The sequence below is a fragment of the Corvus brachyrhynchos genome, unplaced genomic scaffold (genome assembly GCF_000691975.1).
Source record: "Corvus brachyrhynchos isolate BGI_N302 unplaced genomic scaffold, ASM69197v1 scaffold99, whole genome shotgun sequence".
In the NCBI taxonomy this organism is placed as follows: Eukaryota; Metazoa; Chordata; class Aves; order Passeriformes; family Corvidae; genus Corvus; species Corvus brachyrhynchos.
In genome coordinates, this window is record NW_008239778.1 from 3,017,169 (window position 1) to 3,044,457 (window position 27,289).

The following is a 27,289-nucleotide window of genomic DNA, read 5'->3' on the forward strand; positions in this document are numbered from 1 at the left end:
CTCAAAACTGTGGAATGTGCACTGTTCCAGCAGCAGTGGGGAAGAGTGGCTTTGTTTCCATTTCCCTTTCTCTGCTCAGTGTAGCGTTCTGGGTTGTTGGTTGGTTGGTTTTGTTTCATATTCCTTCCCTAAAACACCAAATGAAACCCAGCATGTAGTGTGGAGTATGAGTCTTCTACTGATTTGACCTAAAAACTCTGGAACTTAGGGGGAAGGATTTTGTTCTGGGAGTATATCTGGCCAAACAGGTGGGCGATAGCAAGGAGCAGGGAATGCTTAGGTGGCAGGACAAGGCTATACAGCCCTGTTTTAAAGGACACAGTTTGTGTGTGGTGAGAACCTGAGGTGCAGAGAAAGCAAATGACTTGTCACAGAGTTGCACAAGAAATCTGTGGTAAAGGAGGGCTCAAGTAAAAAAAATAGGTACTGGTCTAGAAAATTAGCCTTTCTTTCTCTCTTTCTCTCTTTCTCTCTCTCTTTCTTCTGTAGAAAGACTATTTTTAGCTTTGGCAACTCACTGACAACAAAGAATATTGTTATTTTGGCATTTGTAGTTTCTGTGATATCACTGCAGAGTTGTGCACTTTTATTTCTTGGGTGCACAATGGATTACTTTGCTTTTGTTTACATTTACTTTTCCTAGTCTTCAAGGCCATGGTCTTCAGCACTTTTGCAAAACACTGCAGCTTTTTTGTTTGCAAGTTCTTCTGACTGCAAGGAACATTTCATTTCAGTTCTTAGTGGCTGGGCTTCAGTGCCGGAAATGACCGTAGTGATTGAAGTTCCTCATAGCCCCAACACATCAATTTTGTGTGAGGAAATGCTTCATCATCCCTGCTGAGTGTCTGCACTGGAAACATGCAACCCCCCTGCGAACATGAAGACACAGGCTTGCTGCTCCAGCCACTGCTTGAGGGACAGAATTATGGAGCTGCTGCAGCAGATGGGACACAATGTCCATCAGTGTCCGTGTCAAGGAACAATCCAGCAAAGAGGGATTGCCTGGTAGTTGCCGTGCTGTGCTTTGGGAATTTTATAAATTTCATTGACTGGTTCATTGTGCCAGGTGAGAGCCCATTTTCCTCTTCTAAAGAAAAAGAAATGTAAGTTCTTAGCAGTTCTGCAAATGTTTCTAAACTCTACAAATGTTTCTAAAGTAAGGATATTTATGTCTTTTTACTATTTCTCATTTATCTGCTTTAGCCTGTTGATCATACTCTTAATGAAACTTCCAATTATAAATCTGGAAAAACCTAGAAGTGATTTATTGGATATTAATAGTTAGTGGAATGCTTATAAAAATAATATAATATTTTAAAATCTAGGTCTCTTATAAACAGACTTTAGCATACGGAGCAACTGGTCCATTTTTGTGGCTGGGTTTTGCAGAGGTTTGACTAAGGAGCTTCTCTTCACTGTACCCAGCAGTTTCAAGGCCTTCTTTTCATCTAGTAGATTCTACATGGTATTCCTTTATCTGAAGAATACTGATGCTATTCCCTCCCTTAAAAGTACAAAAACTATGTCATCTTTGTGATAACTTTGTTATCTGTGTTAGTTTGCTTAGGGGAGGCTTAACTTCCTTGTGAGCTGCTGGCAGTTTTGTGACTTCTGCAATGAAGAGTAGAACATGATTGTGAAAAAAGAATAGAGACCCACTTCCTTAAGCCTTCCCCTACCCAAGTTATGACTTGTTGTCTAATAAATAATATCCTTCCTCCAAAATGTGATTTTTAAACTATTTTTTTTCCCTAGCTGAAAACAACCAAGAGTTGCTTATAGTAAACTGGAGGGAAAACTGTGGGTTTTTTCTCCCATGTAAATTGTGGTCTGTGTAAATTCTTTTATTTAGTAACACTCCTAAGCATCTACCATGCTTCCAGGCATCTGATTTAGAAAATAGGGGAAACACTTGTTGTGACCTTGCTATATTTTACTTCTGAGTGGCCTGGGAAACAGCAATGTTTTATAACCTTGAAAAAACCCAAAGGATGGACTATTGAATTTGGAATTAATACCTAGTTACTGTACACAAAGGAGTTATTTTGCTACTTAGACCATTCAGAAATTTAGGACATTCAGTCAGTGTCTTTAATAATGGAGAGCATAGTGGGTTTAGGAGGTTGAGCTTGGTTTTTTGAGTACTTTTAAACAACACAAGAGGGAAGGAAGCAAGTAGGAGTAGGAGTGCAGTAGGAGTGCCTGCTGAATGACACTGCAAGGCTGTTGGTGAAAAGCTTCTGTGTATGCGTTCTGTTGTCAAGTAACTTTCCTTGGAGAAGGGCAGAGGACAGAAGAGAAAGAAAATATCTTCAAGGGAGAACTTGGGTGCTAGAAGGGTAACCCCTTTGGGGGGTTAAGTTCAAGAAGCCATTTGGCTCATTCTAGGCTTTGAACTATTCAGGGGCTCCTGTACCTGCTAAGAGCTTAAAATTTCCCCAGCATGCTCCTGTGAGTGAGGTACCTTCAGGGACACGTAAGAATTCAAGAGCAGAGGTTGGGATAGTTCCCAGGCCTTTGAAACATCTCCTTTAATTACACTGTATGACTAAACCACTTTTTACTTAATCCTATGTCTCCTGGGCCATGGAGAAAGTCTGTAAGCTGAAGTTTGTACCACAGCAATGTACTGTTCACCTGCTATAATTCCGTGCCACTGCAGAATTCTTGCAACACTTTTGCTTTGCATTTGAGTTTGGCTGTCCAAGTGTATGACCATGTTGTTAGGTATCAGCTAACAGGAAAGAGAGGAAGGGGAGGTGTGAGTATCTGCTTAGAAGTAAACTAGCAGTAAACTGGTAGCAGTTACAAAGCTGTGGTTTCCGGATAGTTTTGCTCACAGGCTTTGACAGCATTTGCATCACAGAAAACAAGCTCTTCCTCTTAATTGTCTGCTGACTTAAATTTGTTAAAACTAGTGACCATGCAGACCTTTCCCCTCTTTTTTGTCACCAAGCTGTTCAAATCAGTGCTTTGTAATTTGCCAGGAACGAGTAGGATCAGTTATTTTAGTTATGTGGAGGGGATGACATTTTAATTGTGTTCAGTGTGAGTGTTAGTTTGAGGTGAAGTTGTGGTTCTGTTCAAGTCTTGTTAGCTGTGATTTGTTCTAAATAATCCATGAGACCAAACCTGAATTCATGTAATACAGTATTTCTGTGCGTTGATCACTGGCTGCCAGAAAGATACAATTGATTGTCCTGTTTTAATGATGCAAAATGTTTGAATTAAATCACCCATTTAAACTTTTGAAAACATTAGGAAATCCCTAAATGTAAACTATGTTCAAGAGTCATTGAGAAACAACTGTAAATCTCTGGAGCTGCTGTTAGGCTGGACCTTGATCCACACTGACTTGAAGTCACATCAGTAAATAGTGAGTGGACTGATGCTGCAGCCATGGGGACTGTAGGAGAACATGGATTTAGCTTTAAATTAGCTGGTCCCACACTGCTTTTAAGTGGCTGGAGCAGTATAGTTCATGGCACAACATGTAAAACACACTGTGGGAGAAGGGGTGCCTCTTGCTGACCTCACCCAGCTCCCTTCTGCTGCAGACGAGCTCCTGTGAGCACAGCAGGCAAATTACACAGAACTTGTTCTTGTAAGTGGTGGTGGTTTCATCCTCTCAACAATGCTATGACTTTATCTATTTTGACAAAACTAAAGTGGTATGAGAATAAATGTCTTTTTTAATTGATATCTTTCAATACTGGAGTACAGGTATGCTTTTTCAAAGCAGTACCTTCTATTTTTGATCGTTTTTCAGCAATGTAAATTGGAAATACAGTATAGGTGAGATGGAAGATCTGTAGCCCTGGCAAAGTATAGAGAAGAAAATGACCTTTTTGTCTTAACATCCAGTGTTTTGTTCCACATTGTGTCCATTAAACTTTGAACTCTAAATTGTTCATGTACTTAGGTGCTAATGGTGCAAAACAGAACAGGTGTGGTTGAAACAGTGGGTAAACCGACTCTCATAAGACCCTTATAGTGGAAGATCATTAATTTTATTTATAGTGATAAGAATTTTTAATTCTCTGTGCATCTTGTGCTTGTGGCAGAGTAATGGCTTACATCTAAACTAGAAAATGTGCTGCAGTTCTTGCAAGCCCTGTTTTAGAGCTGACAGCAGGATTGAGCAGGATACTCTGCTGTCGTTCAATGTCTGCCTCTGTTGCAGGGATCGTTTTGGATATACAGAAATACTTTGGGCTTAGTGATGGGAAGACGGGTCTACTGCAAACAGGTAATAAAATTTCCTTATTTCAGATGGTTGACTTTGCCTTGCCCCTTTGTGGTCTGCTCCTAAAACACAGTCCAGTTACTTACCTCTCCTAGTTCCTCCTCGTATGTGGTATTGCTCACTTCCACTTGTGGGCAGGCTGACTATAATGCAAAACTGGAAGGCAGACTGGAGTTGAGTCCTTCAAAAATCCCACAGTATGGAAACCACAAAAGATGAAAGGTTTCGCAAGAAATAAAGAAGTTAAGTAATTCACATACATTTTATTTTTGTATAAGTATTTTGAGTCTGCATTTGTCTTTTTCCAAATATCAGTCCCCCTCCTAGTCCTACAAACTCAGTCTGCCTTTAACCCTGCTCTAAAAATAACCTGAGTTTATCTGAGGGGTGAGCAGCACATATGACAAAAATAATTGTACGAATATTGTCTTTGTTGATTGTTGGATTTTCAGTCTTCACCTTGTGTTACATGCTGGCTGCCCCCATCTTTGGATACCTCGGAGATCGCTACAACAGGAAAATCATCCTTGGGGCTGGTATTTTCTTCTGGTCTGGTGTGACCTTAGGGAGCTCATTCATCACTGAGTCGGTATGTTGCTTTTTTATAGGGTGCTTTGAAAACAACCTGAATACATCTTGCAGGACTTGATAGGGTCCTTCTCTAATCACATTTGCAAAAGCATCAGTGACCACTCCTTTCCTGAGCCTTAAGCCTGGACTAACACTGGCGTCCAACCCAGCCAATAGAGAACCTCCACATTATTGTTGCAATTGATGGGATTTTATTTTTGTCCTGCATGTTTGTTGTTTATGACCTTACGGTGTGGCAGCTTGTTGGGCAAGCTTGTGTGCTATCCACCCTATCCTGAAATGCCCTCTGGGTGTCACTCTGAGAAGTCACTGCTGTGCAGAAAGAGAAAGCCCAGCAGTGAGATGTGAGGGGAGGAGGTGTGAGTAGAGGGAATACAGACATAGGCAAAAGGCAGTTCAATTCTGATTTCCTCTGGTAGATTTGATCCACTAAAATGCCCCTCTTTAACAGTAAGCTTTCTTTCTTGCATGGCCTTTTTTTGACTATAATATGTCTTTTCCCTGCAGCATTACAGGATATTTGTTCTTTCACGAGGACTGGTTGGCATTGGCTCTGCCAGTTACTCCACTATAGCACCTACCATCATTGCAGACCTGTTTGAGGAAGGAAAAAGGACCACAGTGTTATCTATCTTCTACATCTTTATTCCAGTGGGAAGGTTGGTTTTCTTGCTAGTGGCCTTTTGAAATTCTGTCTGACCACACCTGCAATTCAATATACCCTGAGCCCTAATCAGATTTATTTTGATGTATTTCTGCATTGACTCTTGCAAAGGGATTTGTCCCTTCCTTAGCAAGTTTGAATAGAGTTGATTAGGTGTATTTCTCTACTTACCTTGAAAAAAATTTGCTTTTTCTCCCCAACATTTTTAGGGAGAAACAAACTCTGGAAACTCTGGCTTTGAATAAAAGATTGAATCAATTCTAAAAGAAATATGTGCATGAGAGTATGTAATTTATTTCTGTGTTTTGGAAGCAAAAGCTTTTAGGTATTAGTTTATTTGACAGATTTTTCAAGGACCCTCCATTAAATATCTCCCAAGGAAGAAGTGGTACTTCCCTCTCCTCTTTTAGTTAAATTGACATTGTGTCTGAAGAAAAGGAGGAGAAGGGCTTTTCAAGTGGTTTAGAGGCATACTTTGTATCAGAGCAGGCAGCCAAGGCTGGGCCCAGAAGGCAGATTAAAACTAAAGAAATTCCTGCAGGGCATAATTCCTGTGACTAGCACAGAAGGGAGTAGGTAATAAACTGTTTTATGGGCTCTTTGACCAGGGTTTGCAGGGTCATTCTACAGAATATGTATTCCAAGGGGAATCTGGGACGTTACTGTCATTGTCTCAAGTCTGCTCTGAGGAGGTTAGACTCTCTTTTTAATACTGGCTGGCAAGTAGAGTAGCACAAACCATGAGGGTTATTTCTGTTTATCCCTTTGGAAAACTGACAGAACACTTCTGTGTGCTCTCCTCAGCTGGCAAGACATGTCATTTCAGCCACCCAGAATTCATTGGTGCTTACTGATCATTCCTTTCTGTTGTTTACAGTGGCTGTGGTTACATGCTGGCAGCTGTCATGGCAAAAAGCACAGGTGACTGGCACTGGGCATTCAGGGTGAGTCACTCATTTTCATTCACCGTAACATCAAAATCATCACTGGGGTTTGGATTCTTTAAGTTCATTGTGTTAAAGGTGAGCAGTGGAAGGACTTTCTACCTTCTGACAGGTCAGGAACATTGTGTTTAGGAGAAATTTTCCTGCAGGACAAGTGGAAAATTTCTGCCTAGAAACTTCTTAGGTGTAGGTGAAAGTGTACAGCAACCAGGGCAGGTGCTGATGTTCCTCTTACCTGAGGGCACATTTGGAATGGTTGCTACTGCACCAAAACCTCCTCAAACAGAAAATTTGAAGGTAAAATGATCATATACTGGTAGCACCAGTTTTCTGGAATGCCGTTGGGAACAACTTCTATTATTTGAGGGTTTCAAGAAAATAACCTCTTCTGTTCTGGTCATGTCATTGTGATGTCTCTCATTGCGAGTGCTTTGGAAGCACTTTTTCAGAGCCTCATGCCTTGTATACAGAATCAGCTAGCACATGCAGAGTAGGGCAGAATATTTACTGGAGTAACACTGATGTTACTCAGGTAACACTGGTGACTGCATCAGTGATTCTTGTGTTTGTGGCTGGAGTACTACAGTACAGTTTTCTTTCTTCACATGTTTTTTCTTTAAAATCAGAGGGAGAAGCGATCATGTATCTGTATGATGGGGAGGGAGGATCTATTATCTTTCCTCCAAAGTCACCAAAGTCACTGTTTTTCTTTACAAATATGACCTAAACCAGCACACATCTATTTCTGAACATATTTGCAATTTTCTGATATGTGGTTCTAACACAATTTGAATTGCTGTGGAGTTCTCTCTATAAAAAAACAGGTGTCTTTGATCTAACCAGCCTTGTGTCTACAGGTAACTCCTTGCATGGGAGGACTGGCACTGCTTCTCCTGATTCTACTGGTCCCTCACAGGATCCAGAGAAAGACAGCAGCACACAGAGCACTGAGCATCTCCGGCACGATACAAAGAGCAGATGAGAAGCCAGATGTACATAGAACTGCCAAGACTACTTGGTGTCAAGATGTGGGATCACTTGCCAAGAAGTAAGTGGTTTGAGCTACAAAGGTTCCCTCTGTTGAGGAGTCACCAGTCCATTTTAAGAAATACGTCTATTGAATCCTCTTCACGCCTTTGAGCCACATGCTCTATGCAAGAGGATGGAAACACCATTAGTAAAAATCTTTCTTCCACTTTTTTACACAAATTCTACACAAGAGATAAAAAATTTATTTGCTTCTTCTATCCTCCCGTTTTGAGGAGGGGGAAAGGGGCAAAGTTATGATGGCAGTTTGCTCCTATTTAAATCCAGCTCTATTTTCTACTAAATTTTCACTTCCCTAAGGAAGCTAGGTTGGTAAAAGTGCATAATTGTCTGGTGTAAATTTGTTTATAACTCTTAGTGCCTGAGGAAGGTTGGATCAGCATGTCTCAGGCAGTCTCTGTAGTATTTGGGAATCTGCTATGCATGAGGTCAGAGTTTGTAGGACCCCAATATGGTTTGTAAAGTAATTGTCCATGTGTTTTGGTGGGCTGAGCTGTGGCTGGCAGGTGACATCTTCCTTTTAACCACACAAAAACTAAAGATGCAGCTGACCTGCAGGACGAAGCAGGACTGGAGCAGGTTCCTCGCTCCGGTGGCCCCGCAGTCAGGCGGTGACCGGCCCTGCCGGGACAGGACGAGGAGCTGGAGCCGGTTCGGGAACAGCAGGTGCCGCTGTGCAGCTGCGCCAGACCCGGCTCCGCGCTGCCCGCAGGCTGCTTTCCCGAGCCAACGCTTTTCGTGTAAAGACTTGCTTTCCTGGGACCTTGTCTGTCTTGGACTGTTCTTCCACACGATCCAGCGTTTTCTAACTGCCCACTAAATCTGCATCCTCGTTACATCCTGAACGGCAAGTACACTAGCGATCAGTTTTGTTGGATCACAATTTGTAGGCACTACATCCTGAAGTGAATAAAAAAATAATTTTTCCTGAGTCAAAAATGAACCTTTCTGACATATCAGCAACTAGACTATCTCCAAAGTTGCTTTCCTACAGAGATTTTCCAATGTAAAAATATTTTTTAATCTTCTTTTCATTTAGCAATTAAGTCCCATTTTCTTTTCCTTGGGCAATTGATTTCCAAAGCAAAAAGACATACTGCCAAAAAACTATGTGGTTCCACTTTTAATCAAGTCCAAGAGCACTTTATCTTTAGAAGATGGAGAATTGGGTTAATTTCTTAACAAATCCTCTAGTCTGGTGGTCACCTGGTCATTTGCAGCAGTCTTAAGATTTTGTATGTCCCTATTGACCTCAAAGGGGGTTTTCTCCTGAACTATTAATGACAAAGAGTCTGGCAAAAATTTAATTTTCTCCTAGAATAGGGCAGGAAGGACACAAGGTTTGGACAGTTTTCAAAAATGCTTCTCCTTTTGTCCAAAACTTACTGTGGAGATTGAGAATCTATTTTTACTCAGGTGGAGTTAAGGAGTGCTTCAGCCACTGCAACTTCACAGTTTGGAAGACCCAGATGTTACTCTCATTTATAGTGGTTACAATATCAACTTAAAAACCGAGGCATTTAGACTTGCAGATAGTACCCTTTCCTTTAGCTACAAAGCCTTTAAATTCTTTCTCACTCTCTATTGTTGTATTTCTGCTATCAAAAATTCACAGCAATTGTTTTGGCAGAAGTTGGCAATGAAATCTGCAAGAGACTGGGATTTAACATGAAATCAGTAGGTCATACCCTTTGCTCTAATTAGTACTTTATTGTTGAATTTCATGATAAAGCCTGATCAGAGTTCAGATATTCAAGGGAGTGGATTTTGATTCTAAGACATCTGAATGAATTGTTTTTCTATTGCTTGAAGTCCTGGGTGTTGCAGATGGGTTTTCCATTTTTCCTCACACACCATTCTTTCTAATATCTCTCAGTTGTTTTCTTTTGACTTTCAGCGGTAGTTTTGTCTGTTCCTCTCTCGGTCTGACTGCCATGGCCTTTGTCACTGGAGCCCTGGGGATGTGGATGCCACTGTTTCTGTACAGGGCTCAGGTTGTCCAGGGCATTGTCCCACCATGCCTCCAAGAATCGTGCAATTCATCTAACAGGTGAGCTGTGGGAGCATACCTGGAAACACTGCACGGTGCTCAATCACAGCTTGTTTCCAAAGGCAGAAGGGAGGATGTGACTGAGCACTTTTTGTGAAGGCAATGGGGTGTGAATGTTAAACTAAATTGCTTCCAGGTATCTGAGACACTCCCCTTTGTTTGTTTGTTTATAATCACTCAGTTAACTGGAAAGATGCTGCCAGCCCTATTGCAGTAAAGTGGGAGGAAGCAGTAATAGGAACACCTGTGGGGAAAAAGGAGCAGCTTTAGCAAGGAGTTTTTAGTTGACAAATGACTGTGCATCCCAAGCTACTTAAATACCCATTTAAGTATATTTAAATCCAGTGATTTAGTAACCTATTATCTTCTTGTTAATCTGGTTTTGTAATCCCTGCCATGTTGGTGAGTTCATTGTGGCTCCCAGCTTGAAGAAAATGTGATGATTTTGATGTAGTATTATATCATCATGTCAAACTAGGATCTTGTGAGTAGCTGCCAGCAGAGCTCTGCTTACAGAGCATGTCCAGACCAACGAAGATTCATTAATAGTATCAAACATTGTATAAGAAGGGGAATTTACACTAGTAGAAGGCTTTGAAGTAGTCATAACACACCTTTTTGTAGACCCCTTTTCCCCATATAGGAAGGGAAGTTTTTCTTCACAGTGTGTTGTCCAGAATACAAATATGTGTTCAATGTTCCTCTTGAGTCTTCATGGCTTCCCTCAGTAACAGTGAGCACTGGGACTGACTCTCTACCAGTGGTCTCCATACAAGTGTCCCTTTCTCTGGGAGGTATCCCAGATCTCGTTTCAGTCTCTGCTTTTGTAATGGATTTCAAAGAACTAAGTGCTTTCTGCGTGGCCTTTCCAGGTAAAGAAAATTAAAGGGAAAAGCAGTAATCACATCTTGAATATGTCCTCTGCTAATAGGATTCTTCTGTTTTTCTGCAGTGGAATAACTGAGTCAACTCAAAAGTGATTTCTAAGTTGTAGCATAACCACATGGATTGAAGAGTCATCCCAAAATCCTTCAAGGGGAAATGAATTGTCCTTCTATGGATGCCACCATTGGCACATTATTTATCAATGAACAGCACTGGGAGGGGAGTGAAACACAGGAGTCTGGCTCAGGGTAGGCAGATAAGGGAAGCTGAACAGTTTAAGATGCTTGGCTGTATCTATTCACAGATGCAGTTTAAATATTTCCTTTGTGAAGTTGAAGGTGTTGGCCTCTAGTTTGTTTTCTAATCCACTTCTGAATTATTCTTCCACAGTAGTATTGTGAGAGCAGACATGGTTTTCAGGGGAGTGAAACAGAGCATCTGATAGTTTAACCTCATGTACTGCTTCTTATAGGATGCTTTAAATATAACCTTGGCATAAGCTCATGCCAGAAGCAGCATAAGGCTGGTTTTGGACTGTTATTCCAAGGGGATGTAAAGAAACAGAATATAAACTACTGTGTCAGACCTGATGGTGTTGGAGGAACTGCACATTACCAGACCTGCCCAGGGATACTTTAAAGATATTTTCCCCTTTGGCTGTTGAGCAGTTTCAGAGTTTGTTTAAGGATCAAGACTGTGTGACTTAGACTCCTTGGAAACACAAACTCAAATGGCACCACAACTGACTCAAGTCTCAATCCTTTCAAGGTAGATAAATAGGCAGTGTGAAGTTTTTGTTCAGGTCTTTGTGCAAACGCTTTCGAACAGTTCAGAGAGATAAGTGAGCATTCTCAGACCCTTAAAGATCCCATAGGAGCCTTTCCCCAGGACTAGGCTTCTGTACTTTCCTACTCTCTGTTGACTGCACCGTGCTTGGATTTAGTTTTGGCTGTTCTCTTTTATTCCAGCTGCAGGTTTATTTCAACTACAGTTTACAATACATGAATATTCTAAACACAATTCCATGAATGCTTCAATCAACTAATGTCACCTTGGAACTTGCCTCTCCTGAAGAAATCTTTGATATTACTCTGCCTAGTGACAATCTATAATGTCACTATCGAGCTATAGACAGTGATGGATCAGAATCCTGAAGAACTTGCAGGGAGAGTACAAATTTGCTTAAAGTTTGTTATCTTGCATAGCAATACCTTTTTTTTTCCTTTTAGAATTATTGAATTCTTCTTAATTAGCCAGAAAAAAATTAAGAAGTGGATCTGCTGTAGTTTAAAGGAACAGATCATATCCCAGCTGGTTACTTTGCTTTACAGTTAGAGAAAGCTCAGGAAAATGTACAGAACTCACCATGTAGCACTCTAAAATATTCAGAAGCACTTGTGCTCAGAATACATTTGTCCTGTCCCTGTTTGCCTTCAGAGAATGACGATGCACTAAACAATAAGTGGCACCACTGATCTTGTGCAAGAGACTTGCTTTGTCATTGAGGGGTCTCATTTGGGACAGAGATGAAAGCACACATGGAAGTCCCTTTGCAAGCTGAATCTTCTAAGCTATTCAGACATATTCTTTTAAAACATGAACTTGTGGTTCCCGAAGGACACATTTGCATTTGCAGACACACAAAGCTGAATGGTGTTGGAAATTCTGTGTTCAGAAAATGCTACGTGGACCTGGCAGTAGTTACCTATTCAGTACTCTTTGAACTCTTCTGGGAAGTGGTAGGTGTTTCCCCTAGTCAGAGAAGTGACTCATCTCAGCTGTGCTAACCAGAGGGTTATAATTTAGATGTATATCATTCCACGTGCTAGGATCTCTTCCAAGACAGCAGATTGTGATACAGAGTTACTCCATCTGTGTTTCAGGGATGACTGGGTAGATTGATTCTCAGGGTAACCAGGATGACTGTGTCTCCTCTAAATCACAGCATGTCCAGGCCAGATCATACTGAGCAGAGCCCTCCTTGAGCCTGGGTGCATAACACCTGCTCTGTAAATGGGAAAATATCTTCTCCACAGGATACAGCCGCCGTTGCAAAGCCATAGCTTCAGCTGAGGCTTGGGATTACATCCATTTAGAAGGAGTGGGAGGGTTACATCAAGTGGAATAAAATTCAACTTCCCCATTAAAGATTCCTCTGAAACTGCAGGTGCAAGCTAACACCATTTATTTTTCCACGGTACAGTCTTACTATGCTCTGCTGAATCCTTTGCTTTGTCACCAGCCTAATATTTGGAGGCATCACCATTGGGACAGGAATCTTGGGTGTTATTGCCGGGGCAGAAGCCGCAAGACAATTAAGGAAGATAAACAACAAAGCTGATCCTCTGATCTGTGCCACAAGCATGTTCATTTCTGCCCTGTGCCTCTACACAGCTCTGATGGTGGCCCAGATGAACATCCTTTCCACTTTTGTAAGTGACAATTAGCAAAATGTCTTCTGGCATCCTAGGGAGAATGGGAAAGGGGAGGAGGAGGTGAGGGGTGGCTTTTGTAGAATTTTCTGCAGTCTTCTAGACCATTAAGAGGTTTCAGTGGCTTGTGACAAGGTATCCAGGTAAGCTCAGCTCTCCCTTAGCTGAGGTCTGTCCTGTGAGAGCCACACTGGGCAGTCCTTGGTCCAGTATAAAGGGTAGACAGAACACAAAAGCTGGGCCTCAGGACCTGCAGAGTGCCCACACTGAAGAAGAGAATAGTAACTATGCATTTAGCTGCATGAAACTTGTCCCTTATGCAGAAATGTAGTTAAAGCAAGTCTCAATCTTATGTTAATGCTTTGCGGCTAATATAGTATTCTTATTTATTTTTGCTCTCTGAATACTTAAAGATTGGTGTTATTGGGACTGTACAACACACACAGTTCTTGCTAAGAATAATTTAGCCCTTACCTTCAAAGCCCCAGATCGTTACCTGATCTTTGAAGTCAAGCTTTTGGCCATGCAAACTGAAGTATAAATCACTTAAATTCTGTTCTCAGTAAAGGGGAAGACAGAAACTTACTAGGAATGGCAAAAAATCCCTGTAAGAGGGAACCGAGTGTAAACCCCATTTCAACTATAATCTGGTAACAGCTAGGGGAAGACTCCTGTGCTTTTTTCCTGTGACTCCCAGCCAAAATCACCATGATTAACATAAATAAGAGGATCCAAGTAAAGTTAATTACAGTAATCAACAGTTCTCTGCAAAAGGGCACTTTTGCAGGTTTTTTGCTTCTAAGAATAACACTTGTTCAAAGAGGTTTTCCTTCTGACTCCTCAGGACTGTGTATTCCTGTGGAAAAACACCTTTACACCAAGAGAAAACACAAGTGGATTTGCCTGAGTGCGTGTACCCAAAGCAAAATGTGAAATTGAAGATTATTTTTAGATCTAAGAGTAGGGATCTGTGTACCCAGAAGAATTAGCCATTTTCTTTTTCTGCTTCTCAGTCCCCCATAGCTCCACTCTGAGTGTGTTCCTCAGGGGATTTTTTGTCATTAAAGGTAGAGAGCAACAGTTTACTTTGCCAGTCTCTGTGATATGAGTGAATCAATAATATATTTGGTTGGAACTACCAAAATGTACCTTTTGTTAGAATCAGAGAATCAGAGGTTTGGGTTGGAAGGGACCTAAAAGCTCATCCAGTTCCATTCCCCTGCCATGGGCAAGGGCATCTTCCACTAGACCAGGTTTCTCCAAGCCCTGTTCAACCTGGCCTTGGACACTTCCAGGGATGGGGCAGTCCCAGCTTCTCTGGGCATCCTGTGCCACGGCCTCACCACCCTCAGAGAGAAGAATTTCTTCTTTATATCTAATCTAAAGCACTGTGAAGGAAAAGATGTCTGGATAATGGTCTATACTAAGTATCTCAGTGCTTCAAGGAACTTTTTCTCCAAACTGGTTTGGAGAAGAAAACAAATGAACAGAACAGACAAGAACCACAGAGGAGCTATGGATATCCTAGGTCTATGATCTTTATCTATTACCTCTAGGATATCTATAGAGATCCTAGGTATACTAGGTCTAGTTCTCCTTAGGAGAATGTAAGCCATCCCTCCAAAAACATCTGACAGTTTGTCACTATGCCTTTCCTAGACTGTGTTTTCATCAACCAGGGACAACAGCTTGGCCAAGACCTTACCAAACACGATGCTGGCACCTGTTGTAACAATGTGCCATCAGTGTGATTAGTAGATAAGAATAATGTTCCAGGTGCCATGTGACTTTGTGGCCTGTGTTTCTGAAGAGATCCTGCTTTCTAGCACTGCTCCACCTCAGTGGTGTAACTTTAATGCTTTCCTCAAGTCTCACTCTCACTGTGAGAGTCTCACTCTCACAGTCTGGGCAGGCTGCTTCAATCTGTATCCAGGACTGGCTGAAAGGGTTAATATTTCCTGAGACCACAGCTGTAAGAACTGTTCGGTGCCCTACCCCTTTTCCTCATGGCTGGGTCTCCATCTGTGATGGATTAGGGATTTCCCACAGGACACCAAGGTTTTGAGACTGCCTGTTCCTTGGAGTCCATTCCATTTTGGAAGTTCTCTCTCCGAAGGAGCCCTCAAGAGTACTTGCACTGGCACAGAGGTGCTCAGTTGGCTTCATATGCATCCCTGTGCACTTTCTAAACTTGCACTGAATGTTTCTCTTCCATGGATCTTGCTTTTCTCTTCTTGGGTTCAGTAGTTCACAGCAGTTAATTTGGGAGGGTGGTATGTTTCCTATTTTGGCTCTTCTGCTGAGGATTTGTGATTCAAATACCTTCTTTGGTTCCTTTCCCCACCTTTAAGATGAAGTTAGTGTTTGTAAGCGTAGACAGAGGTGTTTAATTTAGAAGTAATGGGTATGTAGGACAACTCTTACATAGATAAGCACAGTCAGTGAGCTTGTCTTACCTTCACAGCCTAGAAGGGCAATTCAGTGTATAGTAACAGTAATAGTAACAGTAATAGTAATAGTATAGTCACTGCTTTCTTCTGTTTTGCAGATTTTTATTGCACTTGGAGAATTATTTTTGTCTGTAAACTGGGCTGTTGTGACAGACATACTGCTGGTGAGTGTTTGTGAAACTATTTCCTTATTTCAAGTTTTTTTGTCAGTGTAATATTGTTCCTAAGCCTGCATCTTGGTGGCTTTCTGGGGACAGATGAACGAACTCCTACTAAGAATCCCCTTATTGGTATTCTGCTTGGAATCACTGCCACAATGTACTGCTGGGCAAGGATGCCAGTGGCAATAAGGGTGTGATGGTGCAGTAGTCCAAGTTATTATAATCCCAGGAAGATGTCCTGATTTGGATGGAACTCGTGCACGTGGGACTCTCTAGTGCTGCCTGTATCCAGAGTATTTTGGGCTTCGGTACAGCTCTGTGTTGTCAGATGTCTGCCAGAAAATGGTCTGCACCAGAAACAAGGTCATTTTGTGTCTATAATCAGGTTTTCTATTTGTTTTCCAGAGGTTTGAGAGCATGATGCAAATGAGGCAAAGCTGATAGTGCGTGATGTATTAGCAAGTTCCCTTAGTCCAGAATACAGTGCAGATGAATTCCAGCGCTTGCAAGTCCAATTCAGAAGTGGTGCTACACTGCCAAAGCATCAGGCCAGCAGTGATGCTTAAGGGGCTCTTGGGGATTGCAGGACTGACACCACAAGCCCGACGAATAGCAGTGCATGATTTCATTTGGATTCTGTTGTCAGTAATTTCTTTAGAAAGGAGTGATGTGAAAAGCACACATCTTGTAGCACAGTTTGTCTAGATTGCGATGAGCAGCTTCTTTTTATCATTTCAAAGGTTTTTAGATTTAATTTTACTTGAGTTTTTACTCTAAATAAAAATTTGGCAACCTTTCATCTAGGTTGTAGCTCCACAGTCACTAATAGATGTCTGTGTAAACCATGGGACAGATACTATGGTCGCTAAACTACCCAGGTTGTTAGAGTCTTATCAAGTAGTTTATATTACCTTTTTTTTATTATTAATTCATAATATGAGCAAGTGAATGTGGTTTATCAGTGCAATAAGTGAAGAAATGCTCATAACTGATAGTCAGACTGCAAAAAGCTGATTTAAATACCGAAGTTATTTATATGATTGACAATTCTTTTGTTGCTACCCATGGGCATAAGACAAAATATTTAAATTGACACTACAGTTTTCTATGAGGAATAGAGTACTGTGTCACACAAGGGACCCAAACTCTCCACTTTGGGATCCCTGTGCTGAAAAACTGTGGATGTGATGGTAACCTAAATATTTCAAGCAGGAAGCTCCTTGAGAGACAGGGACTGTTCAGGCAAGTGTGGTGCAGGCACAGTGCTGCTGCAGTTGGCACTGAAAGTGGGAAAATTGTGTAAAGCCATCAGGACAAGTGAGAGAAGGCACAAAGTTAAGGGACAGCAGAACAGAGATGTTTGACTGTTTCTTCCGAAGAGTCAGGTGAGCATTTCTCATTTTGTGTAATAGTGTTTCATTCTAAGGGAGCTGAAATCTGTTTGCAGATTGCTGCTGCAAACTCCATAGTCATAATAAATCTTTCATTTAAGAACCACAGTGAGTGCATTCATGTGTAGCACAACATGCAGCGATGCACAATACCAGTTCACAAGAGGGACAGTAAAAAAACCTTGCAGGCTTTGGCTCCAGTGGAACACAGGTCACTGTCCTTTGCTATCACAGGAACTAGAAGTTTACCCCTGAGGTCACTGTCACTGTGGTCTGAGTTGCTCAGATATACAACTTGCTTGGTATCTCTACTGGCTAACTAAACCCAAGTAGGGGACAATCTGAGCAGAGATAGGAGTATCCCTATTGCAGAGTCTGTGTAAAAGGATGAGAAAGTATATTACCAAATGCTGAGCACTGTCTAGTGACCAAAGGGACCAGCTGTGAAGCACTACAGAACTCTCCTTCCACTGCCTGACCTTGCCTTGACATGTCTGTTTATCTTTTTATTTCATGTTGAAGAACCTTTCTTTACATTCTGATTGAGATGAAGGAATGGAACTACTTACATTTCATGGGTCTTCAGCAAAGTCCTGCTGACACTGACTGTGCATTATGTTCTCTTTCACGGTGCTGCTCTCTACATGTCAGTTTTCTGCACTCTGGAATTTTAATAAAGTAGTAAATAATGTAGTCAGCATTAGTGAATTGGCTGCTTGCTTAAAATCTCAGCCAGCAGCCAAGAGGGTTTTGATTCTTATTCGACTCTCGCAGAATGGTCAGAAATGATTATCCTACGAGAAAAGAGCTGAAGCCTTACAGCAGTGAACAGGTGCAGAAAAACTATCACTGGTCCAGACTGACATTTTTACTTAGATTCTGTTTCAGTTTATTTTGAAATAATTGGGGGTTTTTGCACCAGAACCAAGTGTTAATATCATTGCCATTGTTTTTATATCAGTTGAGGCACCAACTTTTTTAAGTTTCTCAATTTACTTTTCTTTGAACTCCTACATCTGCATTTTAATTCTGTCTTCTGTCACGGTTAAAGAGGGAGGTGACAGCACTGAGTTAGGTAGTGGTGATACATGGTGAGGAGAGTGAGGCAGATGGTTGCTGTCAGCTCTTTCCTTCAATTCCTCCCTGAACCCAAACTGCAAAGCCTGCGGGGGCAGGGCTTTTGTTCAGTTCCATCACTGCAGTCTCAGGGAATGCTGTTCTTAGGGAATGCTGCATCACATTGCAGCCTGCAGAAGTCTGTGGGGAGCATCATTGCCATATCCTGCATCCATGTAAATTCAGAAGAGGAGGAAGTTCTTGTCTCCCAGGTGACCAACACCCCTAATTTCCATTTCTTTTAAAATACTGTGGGATTAGTTACCAGCAATATTGTATCAATTGGCAACAAGTGGAGAGGTGAAAAGCTTGGCATAGCAGAGCTCTGTGGTGCTGTGTTCCCCTGATGTGTGCCCCTGGGGGCAGACATCCAGTTTATTACCACAAATGTGCTTTGGGTTGGATCTCTTGAATTCTAGATGCTACTAATTATTTTATCAGAAAAATGATGGAATTGAGCTGAATTTGTAGATGTCTGCTCATTCAGTAGTAATCTTACTTGGGAGTTGTGTTTCATCCTGTTGAAATCCCATGAGTTCAGTGTATCACTGCTGTTATACTGACTGAAGGGTGCCATAGATAACAGCAGTAATTTCTCTTTTTGCCTTGTTTCCCATGTGAACTGGTAGAATTTCTGATAATGTAGCTGGATTTGCTAATGCATGTTCTTATTTTGCCATGAAAATTACTTTTCTTTCTTCCCACATGGCACTACTAGCCAGACAATGTAACTAGGAATTAATTTCTCCTGCGACCTGCGGAGCTGAAGACAAAGGAAGATGCTGACTGAATGATAAGGACTTCCTCCCTTTGTGGCTGGTGCATCAAGAGGCATTGCATGTAGCCACCTTTGTGCCTCCTATTCAGTGTAAACACAAAGGTATCTGCTGTACAACTACAGTCCTAATGTGCAAGTGGAGATGTGTTGTAGCTGCCTTGCTGGTTTACTGGGAGGCTGTACTTGGAGTGTTCCTTATGAAATATGTTTGCCATCTGTGAGGTTATGGAACTCTGTCTTTTAGGTTTTTGGCAGCTAATAGTGTAGGAGATGCTGGAACTTGAAGCCTGTATGGGGTTTGGGAAGGCTACCAACGTGTCCCTGTCTTTGGAAGTGCCCTCAGAGGTACCGAAGTGTTCACCAGCGTGTGTGTTCCATCTGCTTATTTAGCTGACAGCTCTGTGGCAGAGTCTTCGGGGGGATCTCTGAAACCTGCAGAGGCAGCTCGAGGGGTCTGCAAACTGTACCTGTTTGGGGCACCTACTTCTCTGTCCAGGCATCTGGGCTGGATCTCCTCAGAGGGGCAGTTTCCAGGACGTTACCTGCACTCCTGCCGTGGTGGGGGGTCCTGGGCAGTCACTGTGGCCAGGCAGGACCCCATGGCTACTTCAGAGTCTCTGTGCAAGAGTGTCTTTTGTTTCTTCTTTTCCTAGTGAGTCCCACAGTGCCTTGAGCTCTTGAGTACTGTAGAGGGATTCCTTGTGGAATATAGGATACCCCAGGAGAGCTTGGGCATCCCAGGGCTGTTGCAGAAGTACCCCTGATGGGGCCTCAGGCTGAAAACAGGCTTGCAAGGCACCTGCTAGCTGGCAGCCTTGAACAGCCTTGGGAAAAGGTATACACTGGTCAGCTCCCCCACTGCTTAGAGGCTTTCTTATGGGAAAGGGGTGTGAACTTTGGAAAAAGTATAACTTGGTGTAACCGAACAATAAAACTGGAGCACGATGCTCAAATCGTATCGGTGTTCCTGTCGTGACTCTGGCTGGATTCCCCTGCTCCCGGGGCCCCCCCCGCTACAGAGTACAGTTTCTGTTGTGCAGAACCTGAGTAATAGCACAGGCAGAGTTTGTATGAGCCCTGAAACTATAGGAAACATCCTATTCTTCTCTTGTATTTTTCTTGTTACAGCTTTGTTCCATCTGTCTCTTGTAGTTAGAGATATGGGATATTAAATAAAGGTAGTAAGGTGCAGGGCACTGGGAGAACCAAATTACATTTAGCTTTTCTCATGCTTTCAATGCCCACAATATACTAAGTGCATAACAATATTTGATTTGCATTTCTCAAACACAGCCTGTCATTATCCATAAAAGAAATTTTGAGTCTGGGACAGATGACATGAAATCCTCAGAGAGCCAAGAGCTGACAGTTTCCAGTCTAGTACAGTCTGTCATAGCCAGGTCTGCTTCCCAAGCTTAGAGTTTTATACTGTAGTTTTTTAGTCTCTGTGCAAGAAAGCCTGTTCACAAACTGTGCATGCTCATCATCCAGGCAGGTTCTGAGAGGGAAAAAAACCCATGGGTAGACTGCACACACTAGGCCATAGTGTGCTGTGGCCTCAGTGAGAAGGAGCTGTTGGATTGTTCCTTCATCCCATGGGTGACAAGGATTTCAGAGCAGCCAATCTCACATAACTCTGCTCTTACACTGTCATGGGGCTGGATGCAGTGTCGTGGCAACATGACATCACAGTGGTTTTCTGTAACTTTGGAGAGATCTCCAAAGCATCCCTGGTTTAATATTTACTAGTGTTGAAGCATTCTACCTAAATATTCCTAATGAAAAATAAATCTTATATCCATGCTCAGAAATACCTGCTTTGGAGGAACTAGGAATGGAGCAGGGTATGCGTTAGCTGCACGTGTGCAGAGGAAGGAAGGAGGTTGTCTGCTCTAATCCAGCTGCTCAGAGCTCTCTTACTGGGTGCAGACATACTGGTTTAAAAGTGATTTGTGTATCCAAGGTTGAGTGGAGTGCCTAAGAGGGGCACTGCCAGTGTTGTCTGGTTCTTTACTGAAAATGGTTGCAGTATATGGTAAGCAGTACCAAAACTCTAAATTAAATGTGAGAGCAGGGTCTTTTTTAGTTTTAAATCCATCTTACCATGCATGTTAATGTTTCCTTGAGGGCAGTGATAGAGCCACAGTATAGGTCATACACGTTGAGTTTGTCCCTTGGTAAAAACCACCAATCACTCTGTTAACTAATGTGTGAGACATACTTGGTGACATTTAGATGAGTTTCAAGAAAGCCCCCCAAATTGTGGAATAGAGGACTGAGAAAATATTAAGCATTTTGTTTCTGATACGAACAAGTGGTTGGAAAATGAAGCTATGAAGGTTTGAAATTGCTTCTGAAGCATTCTGCCTGTGAATGCTTTTTGCATAAATGTATTATTGAAAGACTTCATCAGGCACAGTTGATCTTCAGTAGCACAGGCAAAGAGCTCTTATTACCCCCAAATTCGTATATTTCGTTTGACAAAACAGTTCTAATCTATGCAATGCTTTGCTGTGTTCTGGATGTACACCACATCTTCTTCTCCAGCTCGTTATTTAAACTGTGTGCACTGAAAAACAAAATCAGTGTGAGGTGTTGTTACTACAGTATCTTGTGTCTCAGGTGGTTCCCAGTTACAGGCAGTGCCATCAAAGCATCACCAGCCACCTTTTGGTCTGGCAGGTTGGGTCCTCACCCTCAGTCTTCAAGGGGTCTGCAAGGCCTCAGCTGACATGCTTTGCATCTCCTCCAGGTTCCAGGTACCCCACTTTCCCCCAGCAGTCTAGAGCAGGCCTGCTGACACAGGTCAGAAGATATTTTTCTGAGGGACCATCAGTGCTGAATCCTTATAAGCAAATCATTGTGACTGCAAGGGATACTGGCTGGAGGCTTCTGTTGGTTGCACGGCCAAATGGATCTGTACAAGCTGCTCTGAGTCTGTATGGAAGCAGAGGAGTCACAGATTAGCTATTTTATTGTTATTTTCTCCTGTGTCTTCCTTTCTTGAATGTTTTTTTCCTCAACAAAACATGCAATGTACTCTTTTGCTCAGAATAACTTCTCTGTCTCCGAAATTGTAAACAGTGTTTGAATATGAAATACATAAAAGTTGCTATATCAGTGTCTCTGGGATATTCTAGAAGCAGCTGGTCACTCATGAAGTTCTCTGTGTTGATGTTTCCTCTCCTGTGGGCTGTGCTTTGTTTCAGTATGTGGTGACACCGAGGCGACAGTCCACAGCCATCGCCCTGCAGATTTTGGTGAGCCATTTGCTGGGAGACGCAGGCAGCCCATACCTCATTGGAGCTGTAAGTGAATTCTCTCCTTATTGAGCTTTCCTTAGGGTAAAACTTACAGAAACTGAAAGACAGAAACTCACAGAATCATAGGCACTACCTGGTCCAAAACCAGAAATTACTCAAATTGCTGGCCCTGAGTCTAGGACACAGAGACATTTTTCTAAATGTTTTTACTTGCATGAAGCACCTGGTCCTGTGACACTGCTTTTAGGTGTGAGTACTTCTTTGCAGTGTGTAGAAATTTACTTTTATTTTAAATTTGCAGATTCATACATTTTTGAAGGCACGCATTTTTGCAAAGACAGTGTCATGGGATTTAAGCACTTTCTGCTAAGTTTGTGAGGAGTTTCATGGAAATTAATTAAATGTGTTAAAACCCAAGACTTAGTTCAAATCTCGAAGTTTGAAATCTTGCAATTAGTCAGTGGTCTCTTAAAAATCAGAACAAAAGTGGTGCAATGGTTGTCTTTACTTGACCTTTAAAACTCTGGTCTCAAATCACCTTAACCTTGAATTCCCATATTCCTTGGGACCTGATTTCTCTGCCCTTCCTACATTTACTTGATCTTAGGTGCTTCTGGGCAAATCAGCCTCGTACTGCTTTCTCCGTGCAGTTCATTATTTTAGTTTCAGTGGACTATTATCTGTCAGTCTCATTTCCTTCCTTCATTCATTTTAAGACACAGTAGCTAACAAAGCACCCATTTGACTTTTCTGCTTTACTTGACGTGGGAGATTGAGTCCTTGTTGTTGCTTTGAAGTTGTGTTTGTATGAAAGTTTATTTAAAGAAGTTCACCTCATGTTAACAGTGTCAGGGTTAGACAGGGCCAGCAATGCCCAAGTGAGCTGTGCCTGCACAGCTGCTGCTGGCCCAGCCACACAGGAGGTTCCCCTTGCCCTCAGCCAGATGAAACCCAGAGTCTCAGCTGTGTAATCTGTCTGGCAGAGAAGACAACCTCTCTCCCTGAGGGATTCCCCCTGCTGACTTCCTTTTTACTTGTTGGTGTTAGGAAACTCCTGCTCTCACACTTATCTGACTGTATGTGTGTGGGAACACAACCAACATCACTGTGGAAAATGGCTGAAATGGGATGCAAAAATGGGAGGTACCCCAAAAGCTGAAATATGTCTTGTTCATTCTCTCTCTTACCAATCTATTCATTTAAGCTTTCTACCTGAAAGATAAAACTGTGCCTCTTGCCCGCTGTCCTTTGCCCTCTTTGGGGCACGGGCAGAACTGAGGCTTTGTGCTGCATCCTGCCTGTCACTGTGTGCAGGACCTGCAGAAGTCACCTTGGAAAGCAGCTCATCAAAAAGAGTGAAGACAAAAAAAAGCTTATCCAGATGAGATTAACATCAGGTAACCTTGTAACTTCAAAGAGAACAGAGGCAATAAACCCAGGAATAAAACTGCCGTGTGTCCAACTGTGTTCCTGTGTACTGAGCACCCACATTGTCCTCTGGAATGTTCTGTGAAGCCATATACCAGCACTTCCCATGACTGCTGTTGGTTAAACACCAAATCTGCTTTCATATCCTGATAGTGTTTCCTAACCTGCTTCAGCCAACATTTTAGTTTAAAATCTGGCTGAGGAATCAGGGAGTTTTCTTTCTCAGAGCCTGTTTTTCTTCCCTCTGCACTCCAGAGATTTTTTCACTAAGCATTTTAAAATTAAATGCATTGGGTTTGTATTGCAGCCATTATGCTTGCTGTAGTCCCTAGGTGCCCATTTAGAGTTGATCTTGCTCTTATCTTTCTAAACTGTCATAAATAATCATAGAAACCCAGCAAAGGTTGAAGAGTCTTGTATTTATGCATTTCAAGTCACACAGTGTATTCTAACCATCAAGAACAAATGTGGGAATAAAAATGACAGCTTTCAACATTTATCTTTTTGTTTATGCTAAGAAAAGATTTCAGGTTCCTGGGTTAAGTGTTGAATCTTACTGAGTTTCTGGAAATCAGATTTTCCTTCTGTCTTCAAAATTAAATTCATGTGTATCATCTATATCCTTTACAACCTCATTCTCCCTCCAGTGCAAAAAGCACCTGCCTGGTATTTTCTTCCTCCCACTTACTCACAGTGTCACTCCATAACTCCTCAAAAGCCTTTTGGCTCTAAAGCAGACCCCACTCTTGTCTCAGGTTAATTTCCATCTCTTCCCTGTCTTATGAGTCTTGCTGCTTGTGCCTGTATTGCTGCTTGACCCCCTGTTTCTATCCACTGGATGCCAATAAGGGAGGCAGAAATTTACTGAATAGGATCAAGAAATGCTAAAGGTCACTGCCAAATGCCCATCCTGTGCTGGCAGTCTGGAGATGGGCTAGGAAATGGTGAAATGTATTTCCTGCCCTTGTGACTGGAGGCACTGGAGGTGTAAAACGACATGAGATTCCTTGGCCAGTTGGCAGCTGGAGAGCAGTGGAGTACAGGTGTGCTGGGTACTGGGTTTGACAAACTTTGGGAGCAGGCTCTCATCCCTGTCTGACTCTTATTCTTTTCAAGGCCCACACTGTAAACAGGCTGTTTAAAGCAGGAGAGGATGGAGGTGTTATCCCAGATTAATGGCAGCCTTGTTCACTCCCCAGATCTCCAACGCTATCCAGGCCAAGAACATCCCGTCGTTGCAGTGGAGTTTCCGGAGCATGCAGTACAGCTTTATCATCTGTGCTTTTGTTGGGGTCTTTGGAGGAGGCTTTTTCCTCCTGACGTCTTTCTACATCGAGGAAGATCGGAAAGAAGCACAAAGGCTCTGAGGTGTCTGTGTGTCTTTACAACTGTTAAACCTGGATGTGGTGGCCTGTTTGGACACCAGCCACAGAATTGTCTCTGTAACCTTAAACCATGTTAACATCTGCCTTATGGTAATGCCATGTCAATCTCTATAAAAAAGATAAGGGCAAATCCCAGCAAAGTCTCAGATTAAAGAAACCTTCCACATTGAGTAAAACAAATGACAGAGCTCACAAGCAAAATTGCTGTTAGTGCAGAATGCTGCAGTAAATGGAAATAACATCATTTACTGTAATGCACCCTTGCAGACTTCATGGAACATGAGGTTCTTTGTCTACTCTGATCTTTCTCAGCCCTGTAGAACCAGTCCTGTCTCTCTGTAGCACTTCCCTCTTCCCTGAAAGAAATTGTGTTCAAAGTGTAAAAGACTTGGGAAAAAAACTTTTGAATTGGACAGAGCTCTGTCCTCAAGCACCTGGGTTCTTACAGCCTCCTTCTGCTCTGACTTGTTTTTCCAGGTACCAGCAATGAACTGTCCCTCAAAGGAAGATGAACTCTGGGGTGAGGTTTGCCCTGAAGAAAAGAATGTCCTCCCTTTTTTCTTTCCTTTTTGCTTAATCAGATACAGCTGGGGAGAAGGCCAAATCACAATTCCTCCATATGGCAGAAAATCCTGCATACTGAGTTTTTTGGATGCTTTTGACTGCAAGTCAAAAATTGCTCATGCACTGGCATATGGCAACCCTCCTCCCCCATCTATAACCAGGCCCTTGTCCTCTGTGGGGCTGGAGAGCTCCAGAGGGTGTTCTACAGAGCTGTCACCAGCACAACTGCTGACCTCAAAAAGGCAGGAGCTTCTGAGGCACAACATCTCTTGGAGATTAGGGAGGTCTCTAAGTTCTTAGCAGGATGAGATTTGCCTACAGAATTTGGAAAATGTAGATAGTACAAAGAGTGTTTTAAATTGTCTGAAATGACCAAGAGAAGCAAAAACTATCAAAGTCATGTCAGATTCAAGACTGGAGAGTTGTGGTAATTTTATATGTAACATGTTAATGGCCTCTCCCTAATACTTTGAGGCTCTTCAGTGTATCCTCAGGCCTTGGGTAAGTATCTCCTCTCACGAGTGAGCAGTAGCACCACTAAAATATAACTGTTATATTTAAGTAAAACCACTTAAATATAACTGTCCATTTGAACTCTTATCTTCAAAGTGAAGGGCATTTGGGATGTGATATCTGTTGTCACAGTATCATGCCAGGTACCAAACAGGACATGACCAGTGTGGCCAACTTCCATTGTTTGTTATGGTGTAGTTCCCAGTAGCACCTTAAAGCCAAAGCCTGAGGAAGATATTGGCAAGTGAATTGTAAAGTGTTGTGAATCTTGCCTGATTCTCCCAGTAAATAATAAGTATCATAAAGCACAATATTCCTGTAATGACTGTGAATGTCTAATGTCACTGTAAATAGCATAATTCAGCTACTGCGGGCTTTTGTTCTTCCCTCTGTCTACCTCATTTTTAAAAAATCTGTTCTGAAGTCTGACTTAAACCCAGGTAGTGAAATGTGACCATTGTGGGAAATAATAGAGAAACTTTGTGATACTCAGTGTAATAATTGTCCTTAAAATAAAGGTTTGTATTCTGAAAGACTGAGCAACTTTTTCTGGTTGCAAAAACTAGCCATGGCCATTGTCACACTGACCTTTGGGAAACTCCTGTGGTGCCAGAGAGCCCATGTCCAAAAAGAGATTTTTGCTATTGGATATGAATGCATAAGCTTGCAGAAGTCCTAAGTGCTTCAGCCATGGCAGGATTTCAGCAGCTCCATGTGCTTCTCTATCGGTACATTTAGGACTTGCCCTGCAAACAGTTGAGCAATTTATCACTTTTGTTATGTCAGCATTAAATTCCTTTTTAAAAAATTCACTAGAAGGTGCATCTGGCTCACTGTGCAGGCATGTATTTGGCATATGAGCAAGAGATGCCAAATGCTGTTCTGTAAATGGTACAAGCAGTCCGTGACAAACTCCTTCCTACTCCTACTCCAATCTCCTCTGTGAAAGTCAGTGCCTAGAAATGAGCAGGATCACACTGACTAGTCATTCCATCTTTTCAAATACCTCTCTCTTTTCGTTGCAAAGGATGTGTATTTTTGTTCTTTTTTCCTGCATTTAGCAGGACTAACACTCCCACCAAGCAACTGGATAATCTGAGCTGTGCCTGGGCCTCCCTGGAGCTGCCCTGTCCTGTCTCACTGAGCTGCTGACAGAGGCAGCACCTGCGTGGAGCAGCCTGGGGAGCCTCTGCCTCCATGGCAGGGAAGCTGTTTCCATCACCTGCTTGGTGCTGTCTCTTAAAGATGGAACTTCCTCGCTAGGATTTGTAAGAGGAGTAGAATTTCTTAACATTTTCTGCATGTCTTGATTTTGCTTCTTAGTGGGTGTCACCAAATTCTGCATGGAGGGGTTAACTTAGTGCTGGAGGGGGCTGTGCTG

At 42.2% G+C, this 27,289-nt stretch overlaps 1 protein-coding gene across 4 annotated transcripts in view; it reads left to right on the forward strand.

The window, feature by feature from the left end:
• Window positions 1-26,441, forward strand: part of LOC103621626 (protein spinster homolog 3) — a 30,808-nt gene extending 4,367 nt beyond the window's left edge. For 2 of the 4 annotated variants that reach the window (XM_017743080.1, XM_017743079.1), the window contains exons 2-12: window positions 735-1,066; window positions 4,184-4,249; window positions 4,699-4,835; window positions 5,345-5,496; window positions 6,379-6,445; window positions 7,303-7,493; window positions 9,390-9,542; window positions 12,670-12,859; window positions 15,408-15,473; window positions 21,965-22,063; window positions 25,309-26,441. In XM_017743080.1, coding sequence (XP_017598569.1) covers window positions 859-1,066; window positions 4,184-4,249; window positions 4,699-4,835; window positions 5,345-5,496; window positions 6,379-6,445; window positions 7,303-7,493; window positions 9,390-9,542; window positions 12,670-12,859; window positions 15,408-15,473; window positions 21,965-22,063; window positions 25,309-25,695 — 1,716 coding nt within the window. In that variant the 5' untranslated portion in view covers window positions 735-858 and the 3' untranslated portion in view covers window positions 25,696-26,441. Of the gene's footprint in view, window positions 1-295; window positions 1,067-4,183; window positions 4,250-4,698; window positions 4,836-5,344; window positions 5,497-6,378; window positions 6,446-7,302; window positions 7,494-9,389; window positions 9,543-12,669; window positions 12,860-15,407; window positions 15,474-21,964; window positions 22,064-24,645; window positions 24,815-25,308 lie in introns of those variants that run through there. The other 2 variants (XM_008640459.2, XM_017743081.1) reach the window with 2 other exon arrangements.
• Window positions 26,442-27,289: the final 848 nt, after the last annotated feature.